Source organism: Sesamum indicum, linkage group LG3, assembly GCF_026168435.1.
Source record: "Sesamum indicum cultivar Baizhima isolate 11 linkage group LG3, ASM2616843v1, whole genome shotgun sequence".
In the NCBI taxonomy this organism is placed as follows: domain Eukaryota; kingdom Viridiplantae; phylum Streptophyta; class Magnoliopsida; order Lamiales; family Pedaliaceae; genus Sesamum; species Sesamum indicum.
In genome coordinates, this window is record NC_142659.1 from 13,157,058 (window position 1) to 13,170,044 (window position 12,987).

Genomic DNA, 12,987 nt, shown 5'->3' on the forward strand with positions numbered 1-12,987 from the left:
TCTAATACACAGCAGATTCTAGCAATTTAATAAAGTTCGATATCATAATACAATATATCATTTGTATTATAGAAAATTATGAAAACTGACTTATATTCTTTTTGCAATTAGCATTTGTTAATCTTCAAGTGATCCGATCCAATTAGAATTAGTTATGCATCTTTGCGTGGATGTCTCTTCTAACAAGTTGTTCGTTAAATACTTATTTTTGTTGTTCTTTTGAGTTGGGAAGATTTCAGTTATTTTGTATATACTTATTCACTAGCCAGATTGTTGAGATCAATAAATCTTGGAATTACCGGGCTTGGAAACATAGCAGTTGACCCCTCCAAGTTCTTGCACTTCCCCTGCTCCATAGTTTGGGCTGAGAGTTAGGGGATTAGAACATCACTGGTTGCTTGATGACATTGGATTCCTGGAGAAATAAAGACCAAATCAATGGAAGATTTAAAAGGTACACACATAGATATGTGTCTCACTATTTTGTGAGGAGTTTTCCAGACAGCAACATAATATTACTTACTGCGATTATGTGTGTGGATGGAATAATGGAAACTTGACATAAGCTCAAACTTCAAAGTAGTGAAACACTAGTAGAAAACACAAAGAGAAGTTGCTATAACTTCAGGACAAATTCAAGTTCAACCTCCACCTTTGTATATGTACAAATTATCATAGCTAAGAACCCAAAACTAAAAGAGCCAAATGATACAGAAAAATTTTCAAATAATATACCTTCAAGTATTTTTTTTTCTACCTCAATTGATAGGGAAAATTCTTTTCCAAAAAATAGATAAATAGTGAATTGGTTTTGTTTGCTTGGTTTTTTTTCTAGCACCTGAATTTCGTAAGTTTTAATTGAATAAAGTTGGCCACTTTTTTGTACTTTGATTTTCAAAATTACTAATTTGTTACTTTATAACATAACTCCAAATATTCTAGACAGAGAGGCCGCATCTAGTAATCCATGCTGAATTTAGCTATATTGAATGTACAGGGACTCAACAGGCGAGACCACCAACTTGCAGTCTCTATCCTGGTTGAGGATTATCACTTACAATTTCTCGACCTCTTGGAAACACGGGTCCAAGCGACAAATGCGGTATGTATTCAACTTGCTACACTTCCTCGTTGGAAGTGGTTTACTGATTATGTGAGTTTTGGGAATCGAATATGGCTTGCATGGAATGATGAATAACTTGATGTCACTATTATGGATATTGGTGCACAATATATCCATTGTCGGGTCCGTATGAGGAATGTGCATAATGTCTATACTATTACGATTGTCTATGGAGCGAACGATATTACTGCCCGCCGAGAGCTTTGGCAGGCACTTATTACACTTGCAGGGCAGTGTTCTGAGGAGATGTGGCTGGTAGGAGGTGATTTTAATGTGGTGCGCAATTCTAGCGAAGTATGTGGCCAGGCAGGTGACAATCGACTAGCTAGTGATGAGTTTAATGATTGTATCGTGCATACTGGCTTGCCCTCTTTGCTTATGCAAGGGGAATGGCTTGCGTGGCACAATTGTAGTACTGATTCCCGTAGTTTATGGAAGCGATTGGATCGAATGCTAGTGGATGACATATGGGTGATGAGATGGCCGAGGGCTTCCTACATAAGCCTCACACCACGTACTTCCAATCATTCCCCCCTTGTTCTTAGAGGGGACACCCAACAACAGTTGTGAGGTATGTTTCGTTTTGATAACTATCTTACTTTATCCTCCCAGTTTATTCCTAGTGCGCAGAATATTTGGCGGCACCATATTGTGGGAATTCCGATGTATTCGGTTATGCGTAAAATCAAAGCACTAAAGCCCGTGTTTCGACAACAGCGAAGCAATAAGGCGGATTTGTCACGTAATGTGCAACTGGCCAAGGACTTCTTGATACGGCTCAGCGGTTACTCAGCATGGATCAACATAATTCTCTACTCTTGTCACTTGAGCATTGTTGCAGATTGATATATGCACGAGCAGTTCAGCTTCAGCATGTTATACTTCAGCAGCGTGCCAAGATGCAATGGATGAAAGGAGGAGATCAATGCTCGCGAGTACTTTTTCCGAAAAATTGCGCAGCGCCGTACAAAACGGTGAACTTTCCAAATTGATGATGAGCTTGGCCATACTCGTACGGATTAGCAGGAGGTGATCCAGGAGTTTATTGGGTTCTATGGCAACATGCTGGGGTGCGAGCGGGGCAGAAGGTTTCTAGACCTTCGGTACCTATGTCCGTGGGTACTCCACATTGTGTCCAATGAAGAGGCTCCAATGATGATGCGCCGGTGTCAAATGATGAGGTTAAATTGACTATATTTGATATTGCAGCTGATAAAGCCCCTAGGCCAGATGGGTATACCTCGGGATTTTATCAAGCAGCATGGCCTATTATGGGTGCTGAAGTGATGCAGGTTGTTCGGGATTTCTTCACCACTGGCCGACTCTTGAGACAGGTGAATGCTACGGTTCTGGCACTCATCCCCAAGGTACACAATCCTACATGTGTATCTGACTTTAGACTGATTGCTTGTTGTAATGTTTTGTATAAAGTCATTACTAAAATCATTGTGCAAAGAATGAGTTTGGTGATGGATAAACTTATTAGTCCAGTGCAAACAGCCTTTGTTCCAGTTCGCTATATTAGCGATAATATACTACTGGCGCAGGAGCTTTTTACAGGGTATAATCAACAGGCGCTTGCCACCTCACTATGCCCTTAAGCTAGATATGCCTAAGGCATATGATACAGTTGAATGGGATTTCCTCATTACTACCTTGCAGCTCTTTGGATTTCCTGACAAGCTTATTCATTGGGTGGAAGAATGTATTACTACTACCTCGTTCTCTGTTGGATTAATGGGAAACCATATGGTTTCTTCGCTGGTGCTCGGGGTCTTCGCCAAGGAGACCCCATGTCCCCATATTTATTTGTCTTGATTATGAAAGTTTTGAATCTTATTTTGCAGCAACTAATTAATCAAGACAGGAGGTTTGTTTTTCACTGGAAATGCGAGCCGTTGAGATTGATTCAGCTTGGATTTGCTGATGACCTATAACTGTTCTACCGGGCTGAGCTAGATTCCGTATAAGTGCTCAAACAGGGACTTGACTTATTTGGGAATTTGTCCGGCCTTCGGGTCAGGGCCCAAAAGAGTAACTTTATTATCTAATGGTCAGCTATGGGGATTTGGGATTTGCTTATTGACCAACTCCACTTCCAAGAGGGATTTCTGCCAATGAAGTATTTGGGACTTCCTCTTATCTCATCACGACTCACTATTTTGAATTGCCGGCCCTTACTGTAAAAACTGGATCAGCGCATTAAAGGATGGGAGGGCACAACTTTATCTTATGCAGGACGAGTACAAATTATTAAATCTGTTCTTATTGCCTTTAGTACCAATTGGGCGTCTGCTTTTATTCTACCCAAAGGCATCATTCGAGAGATAGAAAAATGGTTGAGGACCTTCTTATGGAAGGGATCATCTGCTCGAGGGTATGCAATGGTGGCATGGGATTTCGTATGTCGTCCTATTGATAAAGGTGGTCAAGGGATTCAAGATAATACTACTCTTAACCGCGCACGTATGGGACTCAAATTATGGCAGATTATCTGCGGCAACCGAGCTTCTATTTGGGTTGATTGGATATATCATACACGCTTGAGAAATGTTACTATATGGACGGTCCCTAAGCGAGGGGGTTCTTGGGTTTGGAGGAAACTCCTTCGCTTACGGCCACTTCTCCGGCCTTTTATTCATTATTTCATAGGGGATGGAACTAATTTTTCGCTATGGCACGATCCTTGGCATGATCTAGGTCCACTCATCCAGCAGTTTCCGCAGGGCCCTTGACTTACAAATACTATGGAGACGGACAAGGTTACGTTTTTCCTTTTAGATGGGCAATGGTGTTGGCCCTCTATCACTAACACTCACTCCCTACAGCTCTTGAAGTCTCTTCCACCCATCCATTGAGGGGCTGATCGTATCCTTTGGTGGTCAAGAGATACACAACTAACAGTTGCTATGATGATTCGTTCACTACGGGGTGAAGGGCCCAAGGTAGGCTGGTCTTCACTATTGATGGGCCGCTTCAAAACCCCTAGACATAATTTTGTATTATGGCCGGCAATCCTTGGTAGACTCTTTATTATGGATAAGCCTTGGTTAGCTCATATTAATAGTTCCTGCGTACTTTGTTCTGATGGTGTTGATAAGACCCATGATCATCTTTTTTTCGCTATACTTAAGCGTGGCTGCTTGACGGTGATTTAACGCACACTTCGATTTGATTGGCCCAACCGTGTTTGGGCTACTGACGTCTTAGGGGCTGCTCACAGATGGAGAGGCAAACACTATGTTTCTACGACCTGTCAAGCTCTTTTGGCCTCGTGTGTGTACCATATCTGCCGTGAGCACAACATTAGGCGATTTGATGGAGAACGTAGAGATACATGCACTGTGGGTGCGCTGATGGTTCGAGATGTGCGATTCTTAGTGTAGAATTACCTACTGCTATTAGCACTTGTGCACTTTACCGCTTATGGCGGATTCCTTAGCCTGTCGAGAAAACTGCTTAGATTAAGCAAGATGTATTGTACTATTATACTTTTTTTACTTAATGAAATTTACCTTTATCGAAAAAATATTCTAGACATGAGTCTGTAAGCATCTACCAAATTCATACTACTAGAAAAGACCCGATTAATTAACAAAAAAAATGAATGTTGTGACTAGTACAACTAAAAGAATCCATTCCCAATGAGAAGGAAATCAAAAGTAAAACATCAATATTTAACGCACTTAATCTTGAGTGGTTTAAGATTTCAAGTAAAATTGATAATAAACATGGGCGATATTCGAGAAGATGAAGGAAATAGTAAGCTATAAATATAAAAAAAAATACACTGAAATTCAAATTCCAAGTAATAGGGAGATAATTAACAAAACTTTATCGAGAGCTTCTAGGAAGTAAATGAAACCAAGCAAGAAGATTTATCCCACCAACAAATTTGAACAAGCAAATGAACAAAACTATATGTTTACATAGCAAGCCATTTAGTTATATTGTTATTTAGTTTTTAAATTTTTCATTAAATAGAAAGCTTATACAATAATTTTAAAAAGTTCGAAATTGTTAAGTTTAATAATGAATATGATCATTTTATTTATAAAATACTTATTAAATTTCAAAATAATATTTGAAATACTTTATATTTTTACTTAATTAAATTATTAAATAACATAATTATTTTAGCAAGGTAATAAAAGAAATTAAGAAAGAAACTTAGGGCCCGTTTGGTTGTGTTTTCATTTTCATTTTCAGTTTCCAGCTTTTGGAAATGGGATGGAAATGCTTTATTGGTTTTTGTGCGAAAACTGAGAATATTGAATATAGGTAAATGTACTTTTGATGTGACAGAAATTAGTTATGAGGGTTGACCTAATTGATTGAATATTTGTCTCCTTTTTATATTATTTTAATTCTATTATATTATTTTAAATTTATCTATTAATTAATCAATTTGAACAGAAAAATAAAGAGTAAATTAATTATCATGAATAATGAACTAAATAATTATAAAATAAATTAATAGTCCAGAAAGAATAGACCAATTTCATTGGTGCAAATAAATCCAAAAATGAAGATGAAAAACAAAAGAATCAATTGAACAAAAAACAAATCAAAAATTGTAAAAATATTTTATTAGATATTTAAATCATAGGAGTGATTAACTGTGAAACGAAAAAAATTGAAAGGGATGTAATTACAATATGACAAATTTTAGAGAATTGAAAGTATTATTCAGTGTCAAGATGAGTTATATTGTAATTTATTTAGTTCTATTAACTAGTAAAAAAAAATATAGTTGTTGGTTAGTTATCCATATTTGATATTAATAATCGCGTATATTGATTGATTATTGAAATTTATAATGCAAATCAATCACCAAAAAAAATATTAAGTAAATTAGCAAAACACATTTCACCATATTAAGGTAAATACTTGTATATATTATGCTATTTTTTTTTAATTTAGAAAAAGGAACATGAATTTTTATGACATCATCATCCTTGATGATCCAAAAAGAAAAAGAGACCAACATGGAAATATGAGCGTGAAAAGAAAATTTAATAATAACGCCAAACGTAATTGCGTTAAATTCTCAAGAAAGAATATCACAATATTTGTGTGAGTTTTGAATATTCCATGTTTTAAAACAAATAAACAAAATATATAAACAACAGAATGCATGTAAAAGTAGAAGATGTATATTATTATAATAAAATATATTTTTTATAAATCTAAAAAAAACGTGAACGGGATTAAGTTGAAGATGTATATTATTATAATAAAATATATTTTTTATATTAATAGAAAAAAGACGTGAATGGAACTAAATATATTTTTCATAATTACGAGATTCATGTAAAAGACAAACAAATTTTATTATTAGACAGTGAGTAAGAAATAGAGATTATAACATAACTTGGCATTGTTATATTATTAATTCAACAATGTTTGAGAATATATATATATTGCTTGTGAATGGGAGAGGAGAATAGCAAATATAAAGACCATTACGTGCAAAGCTTTCATTGATTAAGCATCAATGGCTTACATAAAAAACAATGTTCAAATTAGAAAGTAAGTTTACAATCATTTTCCTTTACTAGGGGGATCCTCCGGCGGCCCCGCATTGTACGAGTTTGCACCATTGTCTTTTAGCACCTTGGGACGTTTAAGTCCGAGCCATTTTCGTCGTCCGAGCTCGACGACGGATCAATGCAAATTGGATAAAAAATGACGGTAGCAGGCTCGTCATGTTGAGGGGGGGGCTGCCATATTTGGAATCTCCGGGAGAAGAACATCATCGTCATTTTCTTCCTCCTCGTCCGGTACCGGAATGTCGATGTTCTCATCATCATCGAAGAGCTCGCACAACTCTTCCCACTTTGGCTCGTACGCATTTTGGTAGCATCGAGCCACTAGATTCTCCTATTCATTAGCATACCGAAACTTATTTCACTTTGTATTGTTAAAAAAACAAAGAAATTTGCAATATCCAAACATAAAAAAATTTGAAACATACCCGGGCAATGGCATTCCACACTTGGTCGTCCGCCGTTAGTCTCCTTTCATCATGGTTCCGTGTAACGCCCAGGTGATTTCCCACCCATTGAAACGTATAAAAGCGATCTCGTAGTTGGTCGACCCTTCTATGCGCCCGAGCGTAACTTATTTGCGTGTGGAAATCCCTATTCACGTCGAGTATGGCGGAATGGATGGCTTGCATGGTGCGTTGGTTTGGGCACCATATACCGAGCCATTTGCAGTATATGAGAGATTGGACGAATACGTCCACCATCTCTCTTGTCCACCATTCACAATAAAAAACGACATTTTGAAATATATAACCGGATATCACCATGTTTACAATTTTATGAAGGAGAAGAAAATTTTGCTCAGAGGAGTAGATAATTTGCTGTAATTATAGACGAAGAAGGTGTAGTTTCAAATGGTGCACGAATAAAGTTTGATGTGATTATATAGGCAAAGTGTTAAATTGGAAGGTTGCATGGTAATTAAACTGAAAAACATGGACATATTAGTAAAATTTGATGCAAAATACATCATTACAAAAATAATTTGCTGCAAATTTCTTGGAGAATACAATACTTCCTTCCACAAGCAATTGACATTTGATTTGATGTGTATTTAATTATATAAAATTATAAATTATTGTAATAATGAATATCATTTTTTCATTTATATATTTTAATACAAATAACATTTGCCGTATTACTTATTTGCATTTATATAAAATTAAAATTTTTGTAATAATCAATATCATTTTATATGTATATATTTTGGTACAATCAATATTTGCCTTATTTTTCATTATTCTCAAGAAAAAATATCACAATATTTGTCGGAGTTTTGAATATTCCATGTTTTAAAGCAAATAAACAAAATATATAAATAATAGAATGCATGTAAAAGTAGAAGATGTATATTATTATAATAAAATATATTTTTTATAAATCAAAAAAAAACGTGAATGGGATTAAGTTGAAGATGTATATTATTATAATAAAATATATTTTTTATATCAATAGAAAAAAGACGTGAATGGAACAAAATATATTTTTCATAATTACAAGATTCATGTAAAAGACAAACAAATTTTATTATTAGAGAGTGAGTAGAAATAGAGATTATAACATAACTTGGCAGTTATATTATTAAATCAACAATATTTGAGAATATATATATATTGATTGTGAATGGGAGAGGAGAATAGCAAATATAAAGACCATTACGTGCAAAGCTTTCATGGATTAAGCATCAATGGCTTACATAAAAAACAATCTTCAAATTAAAAAAAAGTTTAAAATCATTTTCCTTTACTAGGGGGATCCTCCGGCGGCGTCGCATTGGACGAGTTTGCACCATCGTCTTTTAACACCTTTGGGACGTTTAAGTCCGAGCCATTTTCGTCGTCCGAGCTCGACGACGGATCAATGCAAATTGGATAAAAAATGACGGTAGCAGGCTCGTCATGTTGAGGGGGGGGGCTGCCATATTTGGAATCTCCGGGAGAAGAACATCATCGTTATTTTCTTCCTCCTCGTCCGGTACCGGAATGTCGATGTTCTCATCATCATCGGAGAGCTCGCACAACTCTTCCCACTTTGGCTCGTACGCATTTTGGTAGCATCGAGCCACTAGATTCTCCTATTCATTAGCATACCGAAACTTATTTCACTTTGTATTGTTAAAAAAACAAAGAAATTTGCAATATCCAAACATAAAAAATTTTTGAAACATACCCGGGCAATGGCATTCCACACTTGGTCATCCGCCGTTAGTCTCCTTTCATCGTGCTTCCGTGTAACGCCCAGGTAATTTCCCACCCATTGAAACGTATAAAAGCGATCTCGTAGTTGGTCGACCCTTCTATGCGCCCGAGCGTAACTTATTTGCGTGTGGAAATCCCTATTCACGTCGAGTATGGCGGAATGGATGGCTTGCATGGTGCGTTGGTTTGGGCACCATATACCAAGCCATTTGCAGTATAGAGAGATTGGACGAATACGTCCACCATCTCTCTTGTCCACCATTCAAAATAAAAAACGACATTTTGAAATATATAACCGGATATCACCATGTTTACAATTTTATGAAGGAGAAGAAAAATTTTGCTCAAAGCAGTAGATAATTTGCTGTAATTATAGCCGAAGAAGGTGTAGTTTCAAATGGTGCACGAATAAAGTTTGATGTGATTATATAGGCAAAGTGTTAAATTGGAAGGTTGCATGGTAATTACACTAAAAAACATGGACATATTAGTAAAATTTGATGCAAAATACATCATTACAAAAACAATTTGCTGCAAATTTCTTGGAGAATACAATACTTCCTTCCGCAAACAATTGACATTTGATTTGATGTGTATTTAATTTATATAAAATTATAATTTATTGTAATAATGAATATCATTTTTTCATTTATATATTTTAATACAAATAACATTTGCCTTATTACTTATTTGCATTTATAGAAAATTAAAATTTTTGTAATAATCAATATCATTTTATATGTATATATTTTGGTACAAACAACATTTGCCTTATTTTTCATTATTCTCAAGAGAGAATATCACAATATTTGTCTGAGTTTTGAATATTTCATGTTTTAAAGCAAATAAACAAAATATATAAACAATAGAATGCATGTAAAAGTAGAAGATGTATATTATTATAATAAAATATATTTTTTATAAATCTAAAAAAAACATGAACCGAATTAAGTTGAAGATGTATATTATTATAATAAAATATATTTTTTATATTAATAGAAAAAAGACGTGAATGGGACTAAATATATTTTTCACAATTACAAGATTCATTTAAAGACAAACAAATTTTATTATTAGACTGTGAGTAAGAAATAGAGATTATAACATAACTTGTCATTGTTATATTATTAATTCAACAATGTTTGAGAATATATATGTATTGCTTGTGAATGGGAGAGGAGAATAGCAAATATAAAGACCATTACGTGCAAATCTTTCATGGATTAAGCATCAATGGCTTACATAAAAAACAATATTCATATTAAAAAAAAGTTTACAATCATTTTCCTTTACTAGGGGGGTCCTCCGGTGGCGCCGCATTGGACGAGTTTGCACCATCGTCTTTTAGCACCTTTGGAATATTTAAGTCCATGTCATTTTCGTCGTCCGAGCTCGACGACGGATCAATGCAAATTGGATAAAAAAATGACGGTAGCAGGCTCGTCATGTTGAGGGGGTGCTGCCATATTTGGAATATCCGGGAGAAGAACATCATCGTCATCTTCTTCCTCCTCGTCCGGTACCAGAATGTCGATGTTTTCATCATCATCGAAGAGCTCGCACAACTCTTCCCACTTTGGCTCGTACGCATTTTGGTAGCATCGAGCCATTAGATTCTCCTATTCATTTGCATACCGAAAATTATTTCAATTTGTATTGTTAAAAAAAAAAAAAGAAATTTGCAATATCCAAACTTAAAAAATTTTGAAACATACCCGGGCAATGGCATTCCACACTTGGTCGTCCGCCGTTAGTCTCCTTTCATCGTGCTTCCGTGTAACGCCCGGGTGATTTCCCACCCATTGAAACGTATAAAAGCGATCTCATAGTTGGTCGACCCTTCTATGCGCCCGAGCGTAACTTATTTGCGTGTGGAAATCCCTATTCACGTCGAGTATGGTGGAATGGATGGCTTGCATGGTGCGCTGGTTTGGACGCCATATACCGAGCCATTTGTAGTATATGAGAGATTGGACGAATACGTCCTCCATCTCTCTTGTCCACCATTCACGATAAAAAACGATATCTTGAAATATATAACCGGATATCACCATGTTTACGATTTTATGAAGGAGAAGAAAATTTTGCTCAAAGCAGTAGATAATTTGCTGTGATTATAGCCTAAGAAGGTGTAGTTTCAAATGGTGCACGAATAAAGTTTGATGTGATTATATAGGCAAAGTGTTAAATGGGAATGTTGCATGGTAATTACACTAAAAAACATGGACATATTAGTAAAATTTGATGCAAAATACATCATTACAAAAAGAATTTGCTGCAAATTTCTTAGAGAATACAATACTTCCTTCCACAAGCAATTGACATTTGATTTGATGTGTATTTTATTTATATAAAATTATAATTTATTGTAATAATGAATATCACTTTTTCATTTATATATTTTAATACAAATAACATTTGCCTTATTACTTATTTGCATTTATATAAAATTAAAATTTTTGTAATAATCAATATCATTTTATATGTATATATTTTGGTACAAACAACATTTGCCTTATTTTTCATTATTCTGCACCGTTTTCATTATATAAAAAAAGTTATGTATATTTAATAAAAATTGATGCAAAATACATCATTAATGAGCAAAACATTTTGCTGCAAATTTCTTGGAAAACTCATTTCCTTTCACAAGCAATTGACATTTGATTTGATGTGTATTTAATTTATATAAAATTATATATTTTGTAATAATCAATATCATTTTTATATTTATATATTTTAATACAAATAGCGACCGCCTTATTACTTATTTGCATTTATATAAAATTAAAATTTTTGTAAGTATCAATATTATTTTATATGTATATATTTTAATACAAACAACATTTGCATTATTTTTCATTATTCTGCACCGTTTTCATTATATATAAAAAGTTATGTATATTTAATAAAAATTAATGCAAAATACATCATTGATAAGGAAAACATTTTGCTGCAAATTTCTTGGAAAACTCGTTTCCTTCCACAAGCAATTGACATTTGATTTGATGTGTATTTAATTTATATAAAATTATATATTTTGTAATAGTCAATATCATTTTTATATTTATATATTTTAATACAAATAGCGACTGCCTTATTACTTATTTGCATTTATATAAAATTAAAATGTTTGTAAGTATCAATATTATTTTTATATGTATATATTTTAATAATCAATTTATATATTATTCTGCACCGTATTCATTATATAAAAAAAGGTGATGAGTAATTTGTTGCAAATTTCTTGGACAACTCATTGCTTCCTTCCACAAGCAAAGTCATTTGACATTTGATTTGATGTCTATTAATTTATATAAAATCCAGGTTTTTATAATAATTTGAAACTCATTTTTTGATTAAATATATTTAATACAAACAATACGTTATTTTTATACCGTATTGATTACATTTATATTGTTTATATTTTGATTATTGTTATCTATATATTTCGAAATTATATTTCATTATTTATTGAATATATATATATGTGTATATAGATAGATAGATATAGGTGGAGACATATATATATGTATAGACGTATAAAAAAATATTTGAACTTTAAACATCAATCCCATTCGCAAATACACTAATTTAATCATTATTGTCGTTACCGGTCTCTCGATCATTCCACAAATGGCCGGCCATTGCATCGCGGAATGCCGCTTGCGTATCAATGTCTTGTTGTGATTGTTGAGGCAAACGACGAAACTGATCGTTTGCTTCATTGTCGGGATCGTCAAACTCTCCCCGTTCCCTACGTTCAAAAAATTGGTCATCTATGCCAAATTTCCGTATGAAGTTGTGGATCACACAACATGCGATGACAAGATCTCGTTGATGATCTAAGCTGTATGGCAGCATAGGTCCTTTTAGAATTGGGAATCCGTTCTTTAGCACACCAAACGCCCACTCGATGACATTACGCAACTGTGAGTGACGTTGATTAAATAACTCTTTGGTGAATGGGCTTGTCGGTTGTTACCTCTAAAGGAGTTGATATGATAACGATCTTGACGGTACGGCGCCAAGAATCCAGGAAAATTGGGATAAGCGGAATCCACTAAGTAATATTTACTTGAAACAACATGAGATATTTATCAATTAAGGCTGTAAA

At 34.2% G+C, this 12,987-nt stretch overlaps 1 protein-coding gene across 1 annotated transcript; it reads left to right on the forward strand.

Annotated features, from left to right (window-relative positions):
* The first annotated feature begins 1,213 nt into the window (after positions 1 to 1,213).
* Positions 1,214 to 3,060, forward strand: LOC148788675 (uncharacterized). The gene is made up of 6 exons (XM_088878087.1): positions 1,214 to 1,594; positions 1,736 to 1,870; positions 1,965 to 2,152; positions 2,268 to 2,490; positions 2,684 to 2,887; positions 2,971 to 3,060. The coding sequence occupies exons 1-6, from the start codon at positions 1,214 to 1,216 to the stop codon at positions 3,058 to 3,060; spliced, it is 1,221 nt and encodes a 406-aa protein (XP_088734213.1).
* The last annotated feature ends 9,927 nt before the right edge of the window (positions 3,061 to 12,987 follow it).